This window comes from Pseudophryne corroboree, chromosome 6, assembly GCF_028390025.1.
Source record: "Pseudophryne corroboree isolate aPseCor3 chromosome 6, aPseCor3.hap2, whole genome shotgun sequence".
Taxonomy (NCBI): Eukaryota; Metazoa; Chordata; class Amphibia; order Anura; family Myobatrachidae; genus Pseudophryne; species Pseudophryne corroboree.
The window spans coordinates 692,202,099-692,227,708 of NC_086449.1; the positions used below are offsets into that span (position 1 = coordinate 692,202,099).

The 25,610-nt window shown below is 49.0% G+C and overlaps 1 protein-coding gene across 2 annotated transcripts in view; it reads left to right on the forward strand.

Moving 5' to 3' along the window:
- KCNIP1 (potassium voltage-gated channel interacting protein 1) overlaps nucleotides 1–25,610 on the forward strand; it is a 748,664-nt gene that overhangs the window by 253,840 nt on the left and 469,214 nt on the right. Inside the window, exon 2 of one of the 2 annotated variants that reach the window (XM_063928311.1) lies at nucleotides 12,459–12,503. The exons of the other annotated variant lie outside the window; for it this stretch is intronic. Coding sequence (XP_063784381.1) covers nucleotides 12,459–12,503 — 45 coding nt within the window. The remainder of the gene's footprint in view (nucleotides 1–12,458; nucleotides 12,504–25,610) is intronic. 2 annotated transcript variants of the gene reach the window in all.

Consider the following 25,610-nt stretch of genomic DNA (forward strand, 5'->3'; position numbering starts at 1 on the left):
GAGTGTGATACAGTAGATGGTGTGTCTGGCAGCGGGAGGGGGAGTGTGATACAGTAGATGGTGTGTCTGGCAGCGGGGAGGGGGAGTGTGGTACAGTAGATGGTGTGTCTGGCAGCGGGAGGGGGAGTGTGGTACAGTAGATGGTGTGTCTGGCAGCGGGAGGGGGAGTGTGGTACAGTAGATGGTGTGTCTGGCAGCGGGAGGGGGAGTGTGGTACAGTAGATGGTGTGTCTGGCAGCGGGAGGGGGAGTGTGATACAGTAGATGGTGTGTCTGGCAGCGGGAGGGGGAGTGTGGTACAGTAGATGGTGTATCTGGCAGCGTGGAGGGGGAGTGTGGTACAGTAGATGGTGTGTCTGGCAGCGGGAGGGGGAGTGTGATACAGTAGATGGTGTGTCTGGCAGCGGGGAGGGAGAGTGTGGTACAGTAGATGGTGTGTCTGGCAGCGGGGAGGGAGAGTGTGGTACAGTAGATGGTGTGTCTGGCAGTGGGGGTGGAGTGTGGTACAGTAGATGGTGTGTCTGGCAGCGGGGAGGGGGAGTGTGGTACAGTAGATGGTGTGTCTGGCAGCGGGAGGGGGAGTGTGATACAGTAGATGGTGTGTCTGGCTGCGGGAGGGGGAGTGTGGTACAGTAGATGGTGTGTCTGGCAGCGTGGAGGGGGAGTGTGGTACAGTAGATGGTGTGTCTGGCAGCGGGAGGGGGAGTGTGATACAGTAGATGGTGTGTCTGGCAGCGGGGAGGGAGAGTGTGGTACAGTAGATGGTGTGTCTGGCAGCGGGGAGGGAGAGTGTGGTACAGTAGATGGTGTGTCTGGCAGTGGGGGTGGAGTGTGGTACAGTAGATGGTGTGTCTGGCAGCGGGAGGGGGAGTGTGAGACAGTAGATGGTGTGTCTGGCAGCGGGAGGGGGAGTGTGGTACAGTAGATGGTGTGTCAGGCAGCGGGGAGGGGGAGTGTGATACAGTAGATCGTGTGCCTGGCAGTGGGGGGGGGGGGGTGTGGTACAGTAGATGGTGTGTCTGGCAGCGGGAGGGGGAGTGTGGTACAGTAGATGGTGTGTCTGGCAGCGGGGAGGGGGAGTGTGATACAGTAGATGGTGTGTCTGGCAGCGGGAGGGGGAGTGTGATACAGTAGATGGTGTGTCTGGCAGCGTGGAGGGGGAGTGTGGTACAGTAGATGGTGTGTCTGGCAGCGGGAGGGGGAGTGTGATACAGTAGATGGTGTGTCTGGCAGCGGGAGGGGGAGTGTGATACAGTAGATGGTGTGTCTGGCAGCGGGAGGGGGAGTGTGATACAGTAGATGGTGTGTCTGGCAGCGGGGAGGGAGAGTGTGGTACAGTAGATGGTGTGTCTGGCAGCGGGAGGGGGAGTGTGGTACAGTAGATGGTGTGTCTGGCAGCGGGAGGGGGAGTGTGGTACAGTAGATGGTGTGTCAGGCAGCGGGAGGGGGAGTGTGGTACAGTAGATGGTGTGTCTGGCAGCGGGGAGGGGGAGTGTGATACAGTAGATGGTGTGTCTGGCAGCGGGAGGGGGAGTGTGGTACAGTAGATGGTGTGTCAGGCAGCGGGAGGGGGAGTGTGATACAGTAGATGGTGTGCCTGGCAGCGGGAGGGGGAGTGTGATACAGTAGATGGTGTGTCTGGCAGCGGGAGGGGGAGTGTGATACAGTAGATGGTGTGTCTAGCAGCGGGAGGGGGAGTGTGGTACAGTAGATGGTGTGTCTGGCAGCGGGAGGGGGAGTGTGGTACAGTAGATGGTGTGTCAGGCAGCGGGAGGGGGAGTGTGATACAGTAGATGGTGTGTCTGGCAGCGGGAGGGGGAGTGTGGTACAGTAGATGGTGTGTCAGGCAGCGGGAGGGGGAGTGTGATACAGTAGATGGTGTGCCTGGCAGCGGGAGGGGGAGTGTGATACAGTAGATGGTGTGTCTGGCAGCGGGAGGGGGAGTGTGATACAGTAGATGGTGTGTCTGGCAGCGGGAGGGGGAGTGTGGTACAGTAGATGGTGTGTCTGGCAGCGGGAGGGGGAGTGTGGTACAGTAGATGGTGTGTCAGGCAGCGGGAGGGGGAGTGTGATACAGTAGATGGTGTGCCTGGCAGCGGGAGGGGGAGTGTGATACAGTAGATGGTGTGTCTGGCAGCGGGAGGGGGAGTGTGATACAGTAGATGGTGTGTCTGGCAGCGGGAGGGGGAGTGTGGTACAGTAGATGGTGTGTCTGGCAGCGGGAGGGGGAGTGTGGTACAGTAGATGGTGTGTCAGGCAGCGGGAGGGGGAGTGTGATACAGTAGATGGTGTGCCTGGCAGCGGGAGGGGCAGTGTGACACAGTAGATGGTGTGTCTGGCAGCGGGAGGGGGAGTGTGATACAGTAGATGGTGTGTCTGGCAGCGGGGAGGGGGAGTGTGGTACAGTAGATGGTGTGTCTGGCAGCGGGAGGGGGAGTATGATACAGTAGATGGTGTGTCTGGCAGCGGGAGGGGGAGTGTGATACAGTAGATGGTGTGTCTGGCAGCGGGAGGGGGAGTGTGGTACAGTAGATGGTGTGTCTGGCATCGGGAGGGGGAGTGTGATACAGTAGATGGTGTGTCTGGCAGCGGGAGGGGGAGTATGATACAGTAGATGGTGTGTCTGGCAGCGGGAGGGGGAGTGTGGTACAGTAGATGGTATGTCTGGCAGCAGGAGGGGGAGTGTGGTACAGTAGATGGTGTGTCTGGCAGCGTGGAGGGGGAGTGTGATACAGTAGATGGTGTGTCTGGCAGCGGGGAGGGAGAGTGTGGTATAGTAGATGGTGTGTCTGGCACGGGGAGAGGGAACGTGGTACGGTAGATGGTGTGTCTGGCAGCGGGAGGTGGAGTGTGGTACAGTAGGTGGTGTTTCTGAGAGCGGGAAGGAGAAGTGTGGTACAGTAGATGGTGTGTCAGGCAGCGGGGAGGGGGGTACAGTAGATGGTGTGTCAGGCAGCGGGGAGGGGGAGTGTGATACAGTAGATGGTGTGTCTGGCAGCGGGAGGGGGAGTGTGGTACAGTAGATGGTGTGTCTGGCAGCGGGAGGGGGAGTGTGGTACAGTAGATGGTGTGTCAGGCAGCGGGGAGGGGGAGTGTGATACAGTAGATGGTGTGTCTGGCAGCGGGAGGGGGAGTGTGGTACAGTAGATGGTGTGTCTGGCAGCGGGGGGGGGGGGGGTGGTACAGTAGATGGTGTGTCTGGCAGCGGGAGGGGGAGTGTGGTACAGTAGATGGTGTGTCAGGCAGTGGGGGGGGTGGTACAGTAGATGGTGTGTCTGGCAGCGGGAGGGGGAGTGTGATACAGTAGATGGTGTGTCTGGCAGCGGGAGGGGGAGTGTGGTACAGTAGATGGTGTGTCAGGCAGCGGGGAGGGGGAGTGTGGTACAGTAGATGGTGTGTCAGGCACCGGGAGGGGGAGTGTGATACAGTAGATGGTGTGTCTGGCAGCAGGAGGGGGAGTGTGGTACAGTAGATGGTGTGTCTGGCAGCGGGAGGGGGAGTGTGATACAGTAGATGGTGTGTCTGGCAGCGGGGAGGGTGAGTGTGATACAGTAGATGGTGTGTCTGGCAGCGGGAGGGGGAGTGTGATACAGTAGATGGTGTGTCAGGCAGCGGGGAGGGGGAGTGTGATACAGTAGATGGTGTGTCTGGCAGCGGGAGGGGGAGTGTGGTACAGTAGATGGTGTGTCTGGCAGCGGGAGGGGGAGTGTGGTACAGTAGATGGTGTGTCTGGCAGCGGGAGGGGGAGTGTGGTACAGTAGATGGTGTGTCTGGCAGCGGGAGGGGGAGTGTGATACAGTAGATGGTGTGTCAGGCAGCGGGGAGGGGGAGTGTGATACAGTAGATGGTGTGTCTGGCAGCGGGAGGGGGAGTGTGGTACAGTAGATGGTGTGTCTGGCAGCGGGAAGGGGAGTGTGGTACAGTAGATGGTGTGTCAGGCAGCGGGGAGGGGGAGTGTGATACAGTAGATGGTGTGTCTGGCAGCGGGAGGGGGAGTGTGGTACAGTAGATGGTGTGTCTGGCAGCGGGAGGGGGAGTGTGGTACAGTAGATGGTGTGTCAGGCAGTGGGGGGGGGAGTGTGATACAGTAGATGGTGTGTCTGGCAGCGGGAGGGGGAGTGTGGTACAGTAGATGGTGTGTCTGTCAGCGGGGAGGGGGAGTGTGGTACAGTAGATGGTGTGTCTGGCAGCGGGAGGGGGAGTGTGATACAGTAGATGGTGTGTCTGGCAGCGGGAGGGGGAGTGTGGTACAGTAGATGGTGTGTCAGGCAGCGGGAGGGGGAGTGTGATACAGTAGATGGTGTGTCAGGCAGCGGGAGGGGGAGTGTGATACAGTAGATGGTGTGTCTGGCAGCGGGAGGGGGAGTATGATACAGTAGATGGTGTGTCTGGCAGTGGGGGTGGAGTGTGGTACAGTAGATGGTGTGTCTGGCAGCGTGGAGGGGGAGTGTGATACAGTAGATGGTGTGTCTGGCAGCGGGAGGGGGAGTGTGGTACAGTAGATGGTGTGTCTGGCAGCAGGAGGGGGAGTGTGGTACAGTAGATGGTGTGTCTGGCAGCGGGAGGGGGAGTGTGGTACAGTAGATGGTGTGTCTGGCAGCGGGAGGGGGAGTGTGATACAGTAGATGGTGTGTCAGGCAGCGGGGAGGGGGAGTGTGGTACAGTAGATGGTGTGTCTGGCAGCGGGAGGGGGAGTGTGGTACAGTAGATGGTGTGTCTGGCAGCGGGAGGGGGAGTGTGGTACAGTAGATGGTGTGCCTGGCAGTGGGGGGGGGGGGGGGTACAGTAGATGGTGTGTCAGGCAGCGGGAGGGGGAGTGTGATACAGTAGATGGTGTGTCTGGCAGCGGGAGGGGGAGTGTGGTACAGTAGATGGTGTGTCTGGCAGCGGGAGGGGGAGTGTGGTACAGTAGATGGTGTGTCTGGCAGCGGGAGGGGGAGTGTGGTACAGTAGATGGTGTGTCAGGCAGCGGGAGGGGGAGTGTGATACAGTAGATGGTGTGTCAGGCAGCGGGAGGGGGAGTGTGATACAGTAGATGGTGTGTCTGGCAGCGGGAGGGGGAGTGTGATACAGTAGATGGTGTGTCTGGCAGCGGGAGGGGGAGTGTGATACAGTAGATGGTGTGTCTGGCAGCGGGAGGGGGAGTGTGATACAGTAGATGGTGTGTCTGGCAGCGGGGAGGGGGAGTGTGATACAGTAGATGGTGTGTCAGGCAGTGGGAGGGGGAGTGTGATACAGTAGATGGTGTGTCAGGCAGTGGGAGGGGGAGTGTGATACAGTAGATGGTGTGTCTGGCAGCGGGAGGGGGAGTGTGGTACAGTAGATGGTGTGTCAGGCAGCGGGAGGGGGAGTGTGGTACAGTAGATGGTGTGTCAGGCAGCGGGAGGGGGAGTGTGGTACAGTAGATGGTGTGTCAGGCAGTGGGGGGGGAGTGTGATACAGTAGATGGTGTGTCTGGCAGCGGGAGGGGGAGTGTGATACAGTAGATGGTGTGTCAGGCAGCGGGGAGGGGGAGTGTGATACAGTAGATGGTGTGTCAGGCAGCGGGGAGGGGGAGTGTGGTACAGTAGATGGTGTGTCTGGCAGCGGGAGGGGGAGTGTGGTACAGTAGATGGTGTGTCAGGCAGCGGGAGGGGGAGTGTGGTACAGTAGATGGTGTGTCTGGCAGCGGGAGGGGGAGTGTGGTACAGTAGATGGTGTGTCAGGCAGCGGGAGGGGGAGTGTGGTACAGTAGATGGTGTGTCAGGCAGTGGGGGGGGAGTGTGATACAGTAGATGGTGTGTCTGGCAGCGGGAGGGGGAGTGTGGTACAGTAGATGGTGTGTCTGGCAGCGGGGAGGGGGAGTGTGGTACAGTAGATGGTGTGTCAGGCAGCGGGAGGGGGAGTGTGATACAGTAGATGGTGTGTCAGGCAGCGGGAGTGTGATACAGTAGATGGTGTGTCTGGCAGCGGGAGGGGGAGTGTGATACAGTAGATGGTATGTCTGGCAGTGGGGGGGGGGGTGGTACAGTAGATGGTGTGTCTGGCAGCGGGGAGGGGGAGTGTGGTACAGTAGATGGTGTGTCAGGCAGCGGGAGGGGGAGTGTGATACAGTAGATGGTGTGTCAGGCAGCGGGAGGGGGAGTGTGATACAGTAGATGGTGTGTCTGGCAGCGGGAGGGGGAGTGTGATACAGTAGATGGTGTGTCTGGCAGCGGGAGGGGGAGTGTGATACAGTAGATGGTGTGTCTGGCAGCGGGGAGGGGGAGTGTGGTACAGTAGATGGTGTGTCAGGCAGCGGGAGGGGGAGTGTGATACAGTAGATGGTGTGTCAGGCAGCGGGAGGGGGAGTGTGATACAGTAGATGGTGTGTCTGGCAGCGGGAGGGGGAGTGTGATACAGTAGATGGTGTGTCTGGCAGCGGGAGGGGGAGTGTGATACAGTAGATGGTGTGTCTGGCAGCGGGGAGGGGGAGTGTGGTACAGTAGATGGTGTGTCTGGCAGCGGGAGGGGGAGTGTGGTACAGTAGATGGTGTGTCTGGCAGCGGGAGGGGGAGTGTGGTACAGTAGATGGTGTGTCTGGCAGCGTGGAGGGGGAGTGTGATACAGTAGATGGTGTGTCTGGCAGCGGGAGGGGGAGTGTGGTACAGTAGATGGTGTGTCTGGCAGCGGGAGGGGGAGCGTGGTACAGTAGATCGTGTGCCTGGCAGTGGGGTGGGGGGGTGGGGGTGGTACAGTAGATGGTGTGTCTGGCAGCGGGAGGGGGAGTGTGGTACAGTAGATGGTGTGTCTGGCAGCGGGAGGGGGAGTGTGGTACAGTAGATCGTGTGCCTGGCAGTGGGGGGGGGGGTGGTACAGTAGATGGTGTGTCTGGCAGCGGGGAGGGGGAGTGTGATACAGTAGATCGTGTGCCTGGCAGTGGGGGGGGGGTGTGGTACAGTAGATGGTGTGTCTGGCAGCGGGAGGGGGAGTGTGGTACAGTAGATGGTGTGTCTGGCAGCGGGAGGGGGAGTGTGGTACATTAGATGGTGTGTCTGGCAGCGGGAGGGGGAGTGTGATACAGTAGATGGTGTGTCAGGCAGCGGGAGGGGGAGTGTGGTACAGTAGATGGTGTGTCTGGCAGCGGGAGGGGGAGTGTGGTACAGTAGATGGTGTGTCTGGCAGTGGAAGGGGGAGTGTGGTACAGTAGATGGTGTGTCTGGCAGCGGGAGGGGGAGTATGATACAGTAGATGGTGTGTCTGGCAGCGGGGAGGGGGAGTGTGGTACAGTAGATGGTGTGTCTGGCAGCGGGAGGGGGAGTGTGGTACAGTAGATGGTGTGTCTGGCAGCGGGAGGGGGAGTGTGGTACAGTAGATGGTGTGTCTGGCAGCGGTAGGGGGAGTGTGGTACAGTAGATGGTGTGTCTGGCAGCGGGAGGGGGAATGTGGTACAGTAGATGGTGTGTCAGGCAGCGGGGAGGGGGAGTGTGATACAGTAGATCGTGTGCCTGGCAGTGGGGGGGGGGGTGTGGTACAGTAGATGGTGTGTCTGGCAGCGGGAGGGGGAGTGTGGTACAGTAGATGGTGTGTCTGGCAGCGGGAGGGGGAGTGTGGTACAGTAGATGGTGTGTCTGGCAGCGGGAGGGGGAGTGTGATACAGTAGATGGTGTGTCTGGCAGCGTGGAGGGGGAGTGTGGTACAGTAGATGGTGTGTCTGGCAGCGGGAGGGGGAGTGTGATACAGTAGATGGTGTGTCTGGCAGCGGGAGGGGGAGTGTGGTACAGTAGATGGTGTGTCTGGCAGCGTGGAGGAGGAGTGTGGCATATGGGGCTTCTTGCAGCATAGTGGAAAAGAGTGACATATGAGGTGTCTTGCAGTACAGAGGGTGAATGTGGAAGATGGGATGTCTGGTAGCAGGCATGGGGAGAGATGTACTAAGCTTTGAAAAATGATACATTTCACAGTGATAAACTACCAGCCAATCAGCTCCTAACTGCCATGTTACAGGATGGGTTTTAAAAATGACAGCCAGGAGCTGTTTGGTTGGTACTTTATCAGTGTGCAATTTATCACTTTTCAAGGCTTAGTATATCTAGCCCTGCAAACGCTTGGACACACCTGTGTTTTTCCAATCACTCCCAGAAAACGGTCAGTTGATACCCACAAACGCCCTCTTCCTGTCAATCTCCTTGTGATCGACTGTGCAATTGATTCTTCGTAAAACCCATCGCACAGCAATGATCCGCTTTGCACCCATACGACACGCCTGCGCATTGCGGTACATACGCATGTGCAGTTCTGACCTGATCACAGAGCAGCGAAAAAATCTAGCGTGCAATCAGGTCTGAATGACCCCCAAGGGTCATTCGGGTTTACTTACTGGGGATCATTATAGAGCTATGACAATTTAATTAAAACACTGGTGACTACAAATGCGTTGTTGTTTTTTTCTAGACTGCATTATGGAAGCTAGAACAAAATCCACTTACTTTAATTCATATTTAAACATGGAGCAGTGCTTTACTGCACAGAGCTGGTGGGGCTACATAGTACTACATACCTTGTGATTTCATTGGTAAACTGTTTGTTAAAGGCAGCATTTTCCTCTACAACTAGCCATTGTAGTGTCACAACTTCCTAGTGTGCGCAGTAGGTAAGCTTTGTCAAACATGGCAGCACAGTACTAACACAGGTCATCACTTTGCTTTCTTGACATCCAGCCGCCAAGAAGATTTTTATTTTTGCCATTAAAAATCCAATGAAGTAAAGAATATATTTTTACCAAAGTGAACAGCGCTTTCTCGTTTTTTGCTTGCAAAAATCCAATGAGTTAGATGTAACTGTCAAAAATGTAAAAATAATTGGTAGCTTATTAGCTACTCCAACACACCCGTGAGGTGACTGCTCATCGTACTTGCCGATATTTCTGCCCCCTCTTCCGAGAGGGGGCAGTCTGGTCGGCGAACAGGGGGGGGGGGGGCGCGTCTGGCAGTGAGGGGGCATGTCCAAGGCGTGACGGCATGAAACACGTCATTGTGCTCCACCCCCCACTATATAGTGCCGAGGAATCAGGCGTTGGAGAGCGGGGGGGCGGAGCTATGATGATGCGATTCAGCACGAATCGCATCATCGGGTCCCCATCGGACCACCCACTGGTGCTCCGTTGTGGGCGGCCAAGGGGGATTGGGGGAGCTGGCGGTGGATGCGGGACACTTGCCTACCTTTCCGGGAGGCCGGGAGCGTCACCTGATTTTCAGGAACCTCCCGGGCATTCCGGGAGGGTAAGCAAGTATGCTGCCCATGGTGTCTTTTTTTGGGGAGGAGGGGGGGGGGGGGGGCTGGGGGGTGAAGGGTGTTTAGCCAGCAGCCCTAATCTGCAGCTTTCCCTTCTCTCTAGTTTTATAATAAGTTTTACATTGCGAGATGGGTTTAAAGTTTTCCTTCTGTTATCAATGTTGCTATTTAAAGGCTTTTGAGTACACAACATTTTTTGTCTTCCCACCTCCATTTCTGTTCAGTTACAGTATTTTACTTCATTAATTTATGGTTATTTCAGTAAGTTATTTCTGGTGATTAAAGTTTTCATCCAAGTCCATCCAGTGGAAGGCCCAGAACAGGCTCATCGGGTCAAAGTTCTGCCTGGTGAACACTAGCAGGAGATCTAACCAGGACCCCAACCCCCTAGTTTGTCTTCTGGGATCCAATATTACTACTCTGTGAAGTTTTTGTCCAAATCTATCCGTTTGAAAGGACAGTGCTGTCTCTTTGGGTCAAAGTCCTGCCCAGCGTACACCAACGGGAGGTCCGACCGGGACCTCAACCCCCTAGTATGTCTTCTGGGATCTAATGTTACCACTCTGTGAAGTTCTCGTCTAAATTCATCCAGTGAAGGGCTCAGAACAAGCTCCCTGGGTCAAAGTTCTGCCAAGGGTGCACCAATGGGAGATATAACCCCCCTTAAACCTGGCCAGGATCCAACTGGACCACCTCACAATGGTTCCATCTCAATCGGTGCAAGGGTGCCCAAATGCATAACTGGACAAACAAACAGACCAATGAATTTTTTATATAAGATTACCACAATACGCAGAGATAAGGAATGTTAATCCCATGGGATCAGTATGATATCACGGCTGTCGGGATCCTGGCGGTCAGGAGACCCAACAGCCGGGATACCGGCAGCAAACGCAGCTCACTTTGCTCACCATGCTTCGGGCTCAGTGGCGACCTTCGGTCACCACAGGCTTATATTTCCCCTCCGGTGGTGGCGTGGACCACCACCCAAGTGGGGATTCCAGCTGGTGGTTGGATTCTGGCATCAGTATCCTGACAGCTGGAATCCGGTATATTGACTGCCTCCCAATCCCTCTGCCACCAATGAGAAATAGGTCTTTATGGATAAACAGACCTAAAGAGTACTCACAGCAACTTCATAAAGCAGAAGCCCTGGCATCTCAGCCCTCAATCTGACACTGCTCTAATTTAACTTTTATTATACTGTTTCTTTATTTTTAGAAAATCATGTTAGAACTTAGAAGGGATACATTCAAATACAAGTTCTCAGTTGGTTATTAATGTTTTTATCAGCCATTCTCTTTTTAGTGCAAACTGTACGCCATATAAACAGTAGTTGACATGCTTTACTAAAGTCAACCTTCTATGATCTTTATGCATTTGCCACTGAACATGCTAAAACTCCCATTTTTAAGTGTTGCAGCAAAATAAACTATAGAAACTTCTCAGAGGTAAATGCCTCATGGTCAAATGACCTTAAGCTTCTCCTGTACTAATATCTAAATTAAAAATAGAACTGAGAAGACACAGTACATTATCTATCCTAAACAGAAAGTCAAATCTTCTTGGTCTGAAGAGGCTAAAAAAGAGTCTTGACTGATGCCACTGATATTAACGTGGCATCAGTCAAGACTCTTTCTCAGCCTCTTTGTACCCTATGCACCTTCCCCCAAAACACATACGTTGTTAAAAATACTAGTAGAATAAATACAATATAGTTTACTTATAAAATAACCATTAAAACTAGAAATAAATAAGGGGAATGTTATTAGGCATTCAGCGCAGAGCCGGCCCTAACCAATATAATGCCTTAGGCAAGATTTTAGCTGGTGCCCCCTAGCACCACCGCTAGTTCTGCCTCTGACCCTGCGCCCCTTTCCCCGCAACATCCCCCCTCACCCATAGCAGTCCTCATTTTGGTGTTCAAACATATATTTTAAATAGGAACAGTGCGCTCATTTAGCACACAGCCCAAAAAGGGACATTTTCTTGCTGGGAAGGGGCATGGTCTCACAATAGTACCCCCAAACAAATTATGCCACACAGTAGTGCAGCTTTATTCACATTTTATCATGCAATAGTGTCCCTTATTCATGTTACATCAAACAGTAGTACCTCTTTATAATATATTCGTTACTCCTCACAGTAGTATCGCTTATTGACGTTACATCACATAGTAGTACCTCTTTAGATTATATACGTTACTCCTCACAGTAGTGCCCCTTATTCACATTACATCACACTGAATTGCTCCTTATTCACATTACACCACACCATATTGCTCTTTTTTCACATTAAACCAAAGACTTGTGCCCTTTCTATATGTTACGCCACACAGTAGAGCACCTTATACACATAATGTCACAAATTAGTAATGCCATTTTACACATAATACCACACAGTAATGCCCCTCACACATATGACACACATTATTAATGTCATTATAAACATAATGTGCCTTACATATTATGCCAACCTTTAGTAATGCCCTTATACACATAATGTCCCTTAAACATATGCCACACATTATTAATGCCCTTCTACACATAATGGCATTGCATTACTATGTGGCTAGGATGCACAAGCAGCTTCTGTTGATTAAAATGATATGCGGCATACCTATATTCTGTGTGCGACTGTAGCTGTATATGCTACGTTACAGTAATTTCCAGGAATACACTGTAGCGTAGCATTCTGGATGCAGATACAGCCACAGTCTCACAAAGAATATAGGCATGCCGCATATCATTTTAGCCAGCAGAAGCTGCTTGTGTCCCTAGGCATTTTCCTAGTTTGCCTATGCCTAGGGACGGCTCTGATTCAGTGAAATGGTATGAAAACGAGAAAGTGATGTAATTCCTGATGGCTAAATTCCATCATGTCCCTCCCCATTACAGTAGACTGAGCCTGGATAGATACAGTATGTTGTTTATTATGTCCAGTTTAGGCTACACCATTGTATATGATAACTTTAATACATTTTATTGGCTCTGTGGTAGGAATACTTCATGTGAAGAAACGTTGAATAAAGTATTGCCTGAATGTTGTAGACATATCAGGTAATTTTATAGGCTGGTGACTGCACACATGGTTTTATATAGCCCCTCCCCCCCATTCAATATGTGCATGAAGGCAGTTTGGTTGTACCGGTCCGCACAGTATTTTACTACTATGAGAATCTTCTACTGTACATTATTTCTTTTACAGGTCAACTGTATGTTATGGACTACGCCCCTCGCCAAAATAAGTCAGGTATTGGATTTTTGTATTTCTGCCTTGCTGGCTTATGCATTGGCATCAGAATCACCACATACTCTATGGATACCATTTGCATTAAATCATAGCCGTATGTCAGCGTCTCATGTTCTGTAACATTGGCTTTTAGAAGTACGTCAGTCATTTTTTTTAACTTACAGTATTTCATGAAACAAATAGTTTTAAGTGCATGACGTACAATGATGCTCCCTTAAGTTCCAGGACAGTTTGAGAGATATTTGGTGAAACGTACTGTATACTGTATGTTTATTTGTGTGGTGTAATAATACTGTACCGAATTTGCCAAAGTACTGTAGTTTGACATCTTCATTCATAATACATTTGAAAAGTATTGTACTTAAGGGGCTTAGTAATTTTAGCAACATCATTTGCTTTGATGTATTGAGCGACAGTTCTATAAAACGCATGGAATCATGGCTTTCAGTATAAATTATATTGTATAAGTGAATACGATTTAGATGACGTGGGCTGTTTGTTTTCATTGCTTCTACTCACATTTTACTGCATGAGTGTATATATTCTGTATGGCTCTGTATGTTATACTTAACGTCTTTACATTAACAAGGTTAGGCTTTAACCCTTTCTTCACCAGGTGGATATGTAATAAAATTTACAATGAAAAAAGAAAAAGAAAAAAGAAAGCAAGTGTATTAATGTAATAAAATATTTTCGTGTATATATATATCTATCTATCTACTTATATATATATATATATATATATCAATGGCAGTCCGGTGGCACTCAGGCAGACTTCAATAGCAAATTTACTGTTGAAAAACTTTTATTTTGATCTTACGGTGTTTCGGGGTATAACCCTGTCATCGGGGACATAGCGTTCACTATACCCCGAAACGTCGTAGGATGAAAATAATAGGATTTTAATTACCTACCGGTAAATCCTTTTCTCGTAGTCCGTAGAGGATACTGGGGTCCACATTAGTACCATGGGGTATAGACGGGTCCACTAGGAGCCATGGGCACTTTAAGAATTTGATAGTGTGGGCTGGCTCCTCCCTCTATGCCCCTCCTACCAGACTCAGTCTAGGAAACTGTGCCCGAGGAGACGGACATACTTTGAGAGAAGGATATAAAAGGATAGTGGTGAGATTCGGAACCAGCACACACAAACTAGAGGAAAGCCAAGCTAACCAAACTTTAAACTAGGAACAGCAACCACTGAACAAACAATACATAACCAAGTAACAGTGCAGGAATAAATGAAGCGCTGGGCGTGCGCACAGTATCCTCTACAAACTATGAGAAATGAATTTACCGGTAGGTAATTAAAATCCTATTTTCTCTTATGTCCCAGAGGATACTGGGGTCCACATTAGTACCATGGGGATGTACCAAAGCTCCCAAACCGGGTGGGAGAGTGCAGAGGTTCCTGCAGAACTGATTGACCTAACTGAAGGGCCGCAGAAGCCAAAGTATCGAACTTGTAGAACTTAGCAAATGTGTTCGAACCTGACCAAGTAGCTGCTCGGCAGAGCTGTAAAGCAGAGACAACCCGGCAGCCGCCCAGGAAGAACCCACCGTCCTAGTAGTGTGAGCCTGTACAAACCTGCCGTGGAATAAGCATGCTGGATAGTAAGCCTGATCCAACGTGCAATAGTCTGCTTTGAAGCAGGGCACCCAATTTTATTGGGAGCATAGAGAACAAACAGTGAGTCCGATTTCCGGTGGCAAGCTGTCCATTTCACATAAATCTTCAAAGCCCTCACAACATCCAAGGACTTTGCAGTAGCTGAGTTGTCATTAAGAACCGGCACCGCAATAGGTTGGTTGATATGAAACACAGACACCACCTTTGGAAGAAAGTGCAGACAAGTTCTGAGTTCAGCCCTATCTTCATAAAAAAATCAAATAGGGGCTTTTGTGAGACAACGCCCCCAGCTCTGACACACACCTCGCAGAAGCCAAGGCCAACAGTGTGATGGCCTTCCACGTAAGAAAATTGACGTCAACGTCCTGTAAAGGCTCAAACCAATCCGATTGCAGGAACTGCAACAACAATTTGAGATCCCAAGGTGCCATAGGAAATATCTGAACCTCAGGGAGAGAGGCCAATTGTTTCTGGAAGAAAATGGATAAAGCTGAAATCTGGACCTTTATGGAGCCCAAACGTAGGCCCACATCTACACCTGCCTGGAGAAAACGCCCCAACTTAAATTCCGCCACAGGAATTTTCCTGTTCTCACAACAAGAGTTGTATTTTTTCCAAATACGGTGGATCAGGGTTGGAATAACCCTATTGGGGATCCCCTTCCGGGCTAGAATTTAACGCTCAACTACCATGCCATCAAACATAGCCGTGGTAACTCCTGATAGACGAACGGCCCCTGTTGGAGAAGGTCCTTGCGAAGAGGTAGAGGCCACGGGTCCTCCAGGAGCATCTCCAGTAGATCCGCATACCAGGCCCTTTTTGGCCAGTCCGGAGCAAAGAGAATTGCTTGAACCTTTTCCCTTTTTATTCTTTTGGGAATCTTTGGGTTCAAAGGGAGTGGTGGAAACATGTATACAATCTGGTAGACCCATGGAGTCACAAAAGCGTCCACCGCTACTGCTTGTGGGTCCCTCGACCTGGAACAATACCGCTTGAGCTTCTTGTTGAGGCGAGAGGCCATCATGTCGATTTGTGGCATTCCCCACCGACGTGTCAAGCACCCGAATACCTCCGGGAGAAGGCCCCACTCTCCCGGGTGGAGGTCATGTCTGTTGAGGAAGTCTGCTTCCCAGTTGTCTACTCCCGGAATGAAGACCGTGGACATTGCTGCTCTGCTCTTCATTCCGCCTTGTCGGTTTATGTACGTTACTGCCGTCACATTGTCCAACTGAACCTGAATGACTTGATCTTGAAGAAGATGCGATGCCTGTAGTAGGGCGTTGTATATGGCCCTTAGTTCCACAATGTTGATCGGAAGAATGGCTTCCTGACTTGACTATTTTCCTTGGAACTGTTCCCCCTGGGTGACTGCTCCCCAACCTCTGAGGCTTGCGTCTGTGGTTAACAGAATCCAATTTTGAATCCTGAACCTCCATCCTTCGGTCAGATGAGAAGTCTAAAGCCACCACAGAAGAGAAATCCTGGATTTTGGCGACAGATGGATCCTCTGGTGCATGTGAAGATGCGATCCGGACCATTTGTCCAACAGATCCAGCTGGAAGGGCCTTGCATGGAACCTTCCGTACCGCAGCGCTTCGTAAATGGCCACCATCTTTCCCAAAAAGCAAATGCATAGATGCCCCGATATCCGGGTTTTCCTTAGAACATCCTGCACCATCAACTGGATCACCAATGCCTTTTCCAACAGAAGGAATACCTCCTGTGCCTCCGTATCCAGGATCATCCCCAGGAATGGAAATCTCCGTGTGTTAGGGTCTCCTGCCCTGTGCTGCCACGTCGTCATGGCAACCGGGAGACAAGTGCTAGCGGAGTAACCTGAGCGCAGCTGATACTCCGGTTCGGGTCTTTTGCTGTGCAGTGGTTATAGGCTCTGTGCATGGCAGGGGATCCGGTGCTGGTTTTTGTGCTCACAGTCTGTGAGGTCTGAGTGGGGCGTGGACAGCACCTGCTTTATAAGGCCTCTTCTCAGAGTAAGCAGATGCTGCTGAATCTTTGTTGGTTAGTCAGTTTCTGAAAGTTAGCCAGTACTGTGTAGCTTTGTATTTGTTTGTTGCTTACTGCAAATAGGCCTGGGGATTTGGTATTACACTCTGCCAATCCAGACCTAGCAGTAAGACTGGAGTCAGTCGTTTAGCTTGCTGGGGTTCTGTTACTACTCTGTGAACTTAGCAAGTTTGAGGCTGTATTCTAAGACTTGCCTGTCTAATCCTGTCTCACTGTGCTAGGTGTCAGGGGTCAGTTCAGTGGCAGTAAGCTGAATCTGTGCACTGCAAGTGAGAATTAGGATTGTGGAGACTCTCCTTGTGTCTATCATTCCATCTCTGACCAAGGAGTTTACTGCCACACCCGTTGGTAACCCTTTAGGGTTTTGCTGTTGCCCTTAGCAACAGCATTTCGGGTTCTCTACGTATTAAAACACAACATCTTGCGTTTCCCATCTGAGCAGTTCTAATACAAGGGAGATACCCAGTTCCTTAGCCTCTGGGCTTCTCTGTTCACTTTGTGTGTATTTTGTTACCCTATCACCTTCTGTGTACGTTATGTCATTTTCCCCAGTCTGTCTGTGAGTCCATTTGTTTTGCATAACAGTTCAAACACCAGTACATTCCTGCAGGCACTGGAGTGCATAACAGTCCTGACACCAGTACTTTCCTGCAGGCACTGGTGTGCATAACACCGTGTTGGTTCCAGATGAGATTTTGGTAGGTTCAGCCTACCAAAGTAGCCTGGAGTAGATGGGTTGAGAGGGCAATGTTGTCTAACAAACTCTCCCTGGAAGGTGCTTTTATCAGCAGATCATCCAGATACGGAATTATGTTCAGTCCCTGTTTGCGGAGGAGAAACATCTCTGCCATTACCTTGGTGAACACCCTCGGTGCTATGGAGAGGCCAAATGGCAGGGCCTGGAACTGGAAGTGACAGTCCTTTAATGCAAACCTTAGATAAGTCTGATGAGGCAGCCAAATCGGAATATAAAGGTATGCATCCTTGATATCCAGAGACACCAAGAATTCCCCCTATTCCAGACCTGAGATCACCGCTCTCAGAGACTCCATCCTGAACTTGAACACCCGTAGGTACGGGTTCAACGACTTGAGATTTAAAATGGGCCTTACAGAACCGTCCGGCTTCAGAACCACAAACAGGTTGGAATAATAATCTTGGCTTTGCAGCTGAAGTGGAAATGGAACAATGACCTGAGTCCGTACCAGTTTTTGAATTGCTTCCTGTCAAGTCATACTTGCTTCTTGAGAAGCTGGTAAGCCTGATTTGAAGAATCTGCGAGTGTGAGTTCCTGAAACTCCAGTCTGTAGCCCTGGGTTAAAAGATTTATGGTCCAGGGATCCTGGCAAGACATTGCCCATCTATGACTGAAGAATCTCAAACGGGCTCCCACCTGCCTGTCCACCGTCATACTGAAGGCTTAGAGGAAGCAGAACCGGGGTTCTGTTCCTGTGAACCTGCAGTTGCTGGTTTTCTGTGTTTACCTCTATTGCCTTTGAAGGCCGTAGAAGAACTTCGCTGTCCGAAAGGACTGCGGAGTTGGAGCAGTGTAGGATTTACTAGCCGGGGGAGCTGCGGAAGGAAGGTATGTAGACTTACCCGTAGCCTTGGATATACACGTATCCAGTTCATCTCCAAAAAGGGCTTCCCCTGTGAAAGGTAAGCTTTCCACGCCTTTCCTGGAATCCACGTCCGCAGTCCACTGGCGTAGCCACAAGCCCCTGCGTGCCGATACTGCCATAGCAGTGGAGCGTGCATTGAGTAAACCAATTTCCTTTATGGATTCCACCATAAAGTTAGCCGAATCATATATATACTGAAGGAGAAAAATTATCTCCCCCCTGTATAAGGAATCTAACCCGTCAATTAGATTACCTGACCATTTTGCAATGGCCCTAGAGATCCACGCACAAGCTACAGTATATTGGGTCCCTGGGCCATCCCCAGAGCTGTGTACAGAGATTTGAGAGTAGTCTCAATCTTGCGGTCTGCAGCATCCTTCAAGGAAGATGCCCCAGGAACAGGTAAAACTATCTTACGTGACAGCCTAGAAACCGATGCGTCAACAAATGGTGGGTGTTCCCATTTCTTTCTGTCATCCTGAGGAAACGGGTAGGATGTGAGTAGCCTTTTTGGGACCTGATACTTCTTGTCAGGATTCACCCAAGTTGCTTCAAATAGGGAATTTAATTCCTTAGATGCAGGGAAAGTAGCTGAGGATTTCTTTTTTACATTAAAATAAGATTCCTCCTCGTCCTCTGACACCTTATATAGCTTCTATCAGGGCTTGTGTCCTTTGTGACAAAGCTGCATCCCCCCCTACCGAGTCCACCTCACCCTCCTCTGGGTCTGATACATCATCATCATCGGTTTCAGCCTGCATAATTTGGGCCAGAGTACGCTTCTGTGGACAAATAGCAGGGTTCTGAGATGCCGGAATAACCATTGAATCTCTATTCATCAGGTCATCTACAGATTGCCTTAAATATTGCATCTCCTTTTAATTTTGGGATAATTTGTTTCAAATATTTAAAATCATCCCTTTTAATGAATCTAACCATACAGGTTCTGATCCACTAGCCTGAGAATGTGTACTATCCTGATTACACTGTAGAGATCCCCCAGATTGAGAAAAGCACTCTGCTGTGCATGATACACACTCCTTTTGCATGATGGAGGTATTTCCGAGTTGATAGCTCGCTAGCAACTTTTTGCTGTGCTGCGATGAGATAGTCGCCACCTATGGGGGAGTGTATTTTCGCTTTGCAAGTGTGCGAACGCTTTTGCAGCCGACTGTTCAAACAAGTTTTTTGTAGTTTCTGAGTAGCTCTGGACTTACTCAGCCGCTGCGATCACTTCAGTCTTTCAGACACCCGCCCTGCAAATGCTTGGACACGCCTGCGTTTTTCCAAACACTCCCAGAAAACGGTCAGTTGACACCCACAACGCCCTCTTTCTGTCAATCACCTTGCAATCGGCTGTGCGAATGGATTCTACGTTACATCCATTGCCCAGCACCGATCCTCTTTGTAACCGTAAGATGCGCCTGCGCATTTCGGTGCATACGCATGCTCAGCTTTGCCAAGATTTAATCGCAGCGCTGCAAAAAGTTGCTAGCGAGCGATCAACTCGGAATGACCCCCGATAAATGTAAAAGAACACACACACACAGTGAGGAATAGGTTAAAAGCACAGTTACCCCACACAGAGCCCTTCTAGGGAGACACAGGGTATATTGGATCCAGCCACACAGCGCCCCTATAGCTAAAATACAGACTTAGCTGGGTCGCAAACTAAGTACCCTAATAGGGCTTAGTACACCAAAATATTGCCCCCACCCCCCTTGCTATGACCACCTGGTACCTCTGAGGTGCTCTGGAGTCCTTGTGGAGGAGCTACGCTTCCCTGTCAGGCTGCCTGTGTAAGCTGCATATGGGAAAATGGCGCTGGTGAGCTGCTGGGTCCGCTCATAGTGAAGGCTCCGCCCCCGTAATGGCGCGCGGTCTTCCTGGGTTTTATACTGGCTGAGGTGCAGAATAAAGTCTACAGTGGGTTAAAACCCCTGTACGGTATGCCCGTTTGTGGGTAATAGTAGTGGCTCCAGCCGCCCCTCACAGCGGTCACACTGTGCATCTGAAGCCTGGAGCACAGCGTGCATGCAGCACTTCGCTCCTACCCTTATGCCGCCATTATAGCCGGCGACCCGCTAACCGGGACGCCAGCCACCTACTCACCACTCTTCAGTCTTCTGGCTCTGTTAGGGGTGGTGGCGTGCTGCGGGTCTGTACGCTCGCCGTAGTGGGGCTTGCGAATAGGACCCTCAGGAGCTCAGTGTCCTGTCAGCGGGGAATGGGACCATTAACCCTAGGGAGGTTGGGCCGTTCCCCCCCTAAGCCCTACGAAGCAGGCAGGCTGGTGCCAACCAGACTTGCCTGAAAATAATAAAATAGAAAATAAATGCAGAAAACTCTGCCCAAGCGTGACCGGCTCCTCCAGGCACATTTTCTAAACTGAGTCTGGTAGAAGGGGCATAGAGGGAGGAGCCAGCGCACACTATCAAATTCTTAAAGTGCCCATGGCTCCTAGTGGACCCGTCTATACCCCATGGTACTAATGTGGACCCCAGTATCCTCTAGGACGTAATAGAAAAAAGGTTTTCAACAGTAAATGTGCTATTGAAGTCTGCCTGAGTGCCGCCGGACTGCCATTGCTATATCGGGTAGGAGAAACCTGTTCACGGAAGGCACCGCGGCAGATACTGTGTCGGAATCCCAATGTGCGTGCCGGGTATATATATATATATATATATATATATATATACAACTCTCAGCTTCGGCACTCCGTAGGTTCCTCAAATAACTTTGCCGGGTGCCCTCCACCACACAGTCAAAGCAGCTGCGTGTAATATATGTCCCTATTCGCGGCACTACGGACGCAAACAAATACTCTGAGGCAGCTTAATTAGCAATTAAGCTGCCTCAGAGTATTTGTTTATCTCCGGAGTCCTGCAGATGGGGATATATCTATATCTATATATATATATATATATATATATACATTTCAAGTATAAATGTACATCAGTGTGTATACGATGTTTTATATTTGGGGCTGGCAAAACATTTACTATATACGGACATAACATTTCCCCAGAGGAAAATAAGAATAAGAAGTTTGTTTGCAACTTTTAAATGTGTTAACTCTAAACTTAGCAGCTAAATATAATGTATTTTCTTTCTCTGGAGCCAAGAAGCTATTACCAAACAGCTAATAAAATCATTCCACTTGCTGGAAAATCTATACGAAATGAATGGAGAACTCGCATTCTAACTTTTTGGTACCTTGAATTGTATGCGTGCATGCAACCAATTTCTTTGAAACATTTAGGATTCCACATTTATATAATGTTTGTATTAATCTAGTATTTACTCCATTAAGCAAAAAAGACAATCTAGGGTTGATTGCATTGAACCAAAGTGTGATCTGGTATTGTGCTGGTTGTAATACCGCATACAGAAACAATTTAAAAGCTAAGCTCAAATGGCTTAACTGCAAACAAAGAGAGCATGCTTAAAAAAGGCAGACTTTGGGGGGAGATTCAATCACATTACTGTGGCTAAAGTGGCGACGTCAATTGAATTAGACAGCCCCACAATGGATATTGCGTCTGGAATAGGGTTTAATATCTCTCATTTTTTCTTGCACCTCCGGAGGGACTAACTAATTCAATTGGTGTTGGCACTTTAGCTGCGGTAATATGATCTGGGAGGCTCTAGAACTCCAAAACATAACTAATAGTCTTCGATGGAAATCTATAAGTTAATATTAAAAAAGAAAATTGCACTTTATTATGGTTGCGCTATTTACTGAGCCCCAATGCCTGTAAAGGTCTGCACTGCTTTCTGCTCTTATCGCTTTACTAGCAGGTGCCTACTGTATGCCTCTCCCCCATAACATTCGTAAAGGAGCGTTAATGCTCAGAGCTAGTCTTACATAACAGGGTCATCTTAACATATGGGCACACTGTCTAGGGCCCCATGATTCTAGGGGCCTTCAGAACAAGGGTGTGCTGGGCTTCTCTATCTTCCTCCCAGCCTGCTGCCAGACAGTGAATGGCTGTCAGCATACTGACTGGTGGATGGCTGAAGCTATCCACCAATCAGAGTGCAGCATTCCCTGCATGACTCCCAGCCTGCAGAAAGACAGTGAATGGCTGTCAACATTATGACTGGTGGATGGCTGAGGCTGTCCACCAGTCAGAGTACTATACGGAAGCATGTTGAAAGACGGCACTGAGTCTCAGGAGGGTTAAATCATAGATTTTTATTTATTTGCGTGAATGGGTGAATAGGGGCCCCAGTGCGCGGCTTGCCCAGGGCCTACAATGCTGTTAAGATGGCCCTGTACATAGATGTAGAGGGATGAGACATCACTCTTCCAATTTTTTTTAACTGTTTGCAGCAAGTTGAGATAAAGAAGGGGGACCATGTTATAGAATATTCCCTTCTACTGTACATGTAGTAGAAGATGGTAATAAAGGAATTATAAGATAAACACTTTGGGGTGTGGTAATATAGGATTCAGTTCTGAACTGGTATCCTGAAACACTTGATGGAATACATTTTTTCTACTGTAGTTATTGAATTTTTTCTTTCAAACATAAAGAAGCTGATGAAAACCCCCAAAAACAAAAACAGAAAATAAATTAGCAAATACAATAGTACAGGTTGAGTATCCCTTATCCAAAATGCTTGGGACCAGAGGTATTTTGGATATCGGATTTTTCCGTATTTTGGAATAATTGCATACCATAATGAGATATCATGGCGATGGGACCTAAGTCTAAGCACAGAATGCATTTATGTTACATATACACCTTATACACACAACCTGAAGGTAATTTTAGCCAATATTTTTTTATAACTTTGTGCATTAAACAAAGTGTGTCTACATACACACAATTCATTTATGTTTCATATACACCTTATACACACACAGCCTGAAGGTCATTTAATATAATATTTTTAATAACTTTGTGTATTAAACAAAGTTTGTGTACATTGAGCCATCAAAAAACAAAGGTTTCACTATCTCACTCTCACTCAAAAAAGTCCATATTTCGGAATATTCCGTATATTGCGGAATATTTGGATATGGGATACTCAACCTGTATAACAGATGGCTCAACGAAGTCCAGAATATAATGGTTGGAAATGGTTTCAGAAATATCCCCATGCAGGAAGGAACTAATCCTTAAACAAGATTTTTCTGGTTTAAGGATGTGTGTGTCTGTAATTAACTGTAAATAGGCATAGCAGTGCGAGACTGTTTCAGCCAAGTGGGACTTATAGGTTAAGATGAAAAGCAATCACAATCACCAGTTTTGTCATCTTATTAAGTGAATGACATTTAGGATGGCCAATCGATGGTCAGGTATCAATATTTCAGATGATGCAGGAACTCCATGTCTGCATTTAATGCAGAAGACGATCAGTAAAATAATGTAGATTTCTCTAAGATCAAAAATATGTTTACACATGTGCCAGTAGGGGTTAGATTAGTATTGATCATGTGCAGTTAAAAAATGTAGACAAAACACAACTCATGCTCAGGACAGTAAAATACGCAGAGGACCAGGTAAGTACAGTATATATCGCTGCTGCAGCATACAGGTTTTTCCATTAAAACATCATGGGGCTGATTCTGCACCTGCAACTTTTTGCTAATGCTAGTACCAGTGCTCTTCCAGGTATACAAGTGTGCATCCAAAAGTGCAAGGACTGTAACGCCCCCTTTTGTGTGTCTGCAACAATCCCTCTAGATGTATTTTTAGATGCTAACCTCAGACGCAACATCAAAGTTGCACTTTTCCCATGCTAGGTGCAGATTCAGCGTAACAGTGTGGCCTCCAATGCTGCCGTTATGCATCTGAGCTCGCAACTAGTTATGTGATAAACTCGCAACACTCCCATAACACGCCCATAAGAATAGAATACGCTCAGCACATTTTCAATACATTTCTGAGCCCATGTGTTTCAATAGCCACTGAGATTCTGCACATGTGCTGTGCATCTTTTTAGCTACTTTTTCATGTGAATGAAAATGTCGCTAGAATAGAACCTGTGCAAAACCACAAAGTACTTTGTACCCATACGTCGCACGTGCGCATTGCGGTGCATACGCATGCGCAGAAATGCCGATTTTTAGCCTGATCACTGCCCTGCGAACAACGGCAGCTAGCGATCAACTTGGAATGACCCCCAAAGTCCTTTGTGGTTTTGCACAGGTTCTAGCGACGTTTTCATTCTCACTGGCGGCCGCAAGAAGATTGACAGGAAAGGGGCATTTCTGGGTGTCAACTGACAATTTTCAGGGAGTGCTTAGAAAAACGCAGGCATGCCTGGAAAAACGCAGGCGTGGCTGGGCGAACGCTGGGCGGGAGTGTGATGTCAAAAGCCAACCCTCCAACGTTAGAATCAACAAACATGAAGAGTAAGTTCAGGGCTGGTCTTGTTTTGCACAAAATGTTTTTGCAGGCGCTCTACTGCACAGGCTTTCGCACTTCTGTAAAGCAAAAATACACTCCCCAGTGGGCGGCGACAATGTGTTTGCACGGCTGCTAAAAACTGCTAGCGAGTCATCAACTTGGAATGACCACTTATATGTCAATTGTAGGCTTATTGAAGACATATTGTATAGTGTGTATGCAGCCTAATAGCCTGCAAGATACTGGCATGGGCGATTTTCCATTTTTCATTTCACTTGTATTTTTAAAACAGCAAAAATTTGAAAGACAAAACCATTTTTTTGATGTATTTAACTATTAAATTATTGCCGTTTTCAAAAAACGGATGAACACACCAGAATCATGCCCGTATCTGTGTCTTACATTCTATGACATAAGGCCCTATAGATAGCTCTACTGAGGAATTCTTCAGGAAACAGGGAGGTACTCTTTGCTTAATGCAGGATATATTAAGTGGTGTTCTCTGAAATTAAGCTTTCCAGCTGTCTGAGTCTTGAGATGCTATAAAAAAAATTAAGGTTACATTATAAATATTGACTTTCCTCAACATTTTCCAAAAGCACGATATCCACAATGTCATATTAATTTATTTGCTGTGTAAGGATAGAAAAAGGGAGAGTTATGGTAAACTTACCTTGGTTAATGCTCTTTCTTACATAGGGTCCACAGGGAAACATCAGGGTTGTAGTGGTGGATGAGGAATCAGGGCACAGTTAAAGCTTTGCAAGCGTGTCCCAAAATGCTTGGCTTCCCTCCCTATAACCCCGCCTCCAGGCACAGGCACTTCAATTTTGTTGACCAGCTAAATGCATGAAGCAGAAAAGAGAGAAGAAAGATGTTAGGCACATATGAAGAACACATTCTCACAGACAGAAGAAAGGAACCAGAGGCCAATGCCGTAAAAACCCAGAGAGGCCAGGTGCATCAGGGTGGGTGCCCTGTGGACCCTATGTACTTCGAAGAAAGATAATTTTCTCCCTTTCTTCAGCAGGGTACATAGGGTTTCCACAGGGAAACACCGGGCATGTCCCAAAACAGTACTTCAAGAGTGGGGATGCGCCTGAGATGATAAGAGAATCCGGCATCCAAAGGAAGCATCCTTGGAGTCGAATGTATCAAAGGCATAAAACCTAAGAAACATGTGTACCAAAGTCAACGTAGCCGCCTTGCACAATTATTTGGCAGACTCCCCACGGCATGCCACCCAAGAAGGTCCTACAGACCGAGTAGAATGGGCAGAAATCAAAGCTGGTAATGGAATGTCAGCCCAAGAGTAAGCATGTGCAATGACCATTCTAATCCATCTGGCCAGCATTTGCTTATTAGCAGGCCAGCCACACTTGTGAAATCTAAAGGGAACAAAAAGGGCATCAGAGCATCTAATAGAGGCAGTATGGTCGACATAGATACATAGCCCCCTAACCACGTC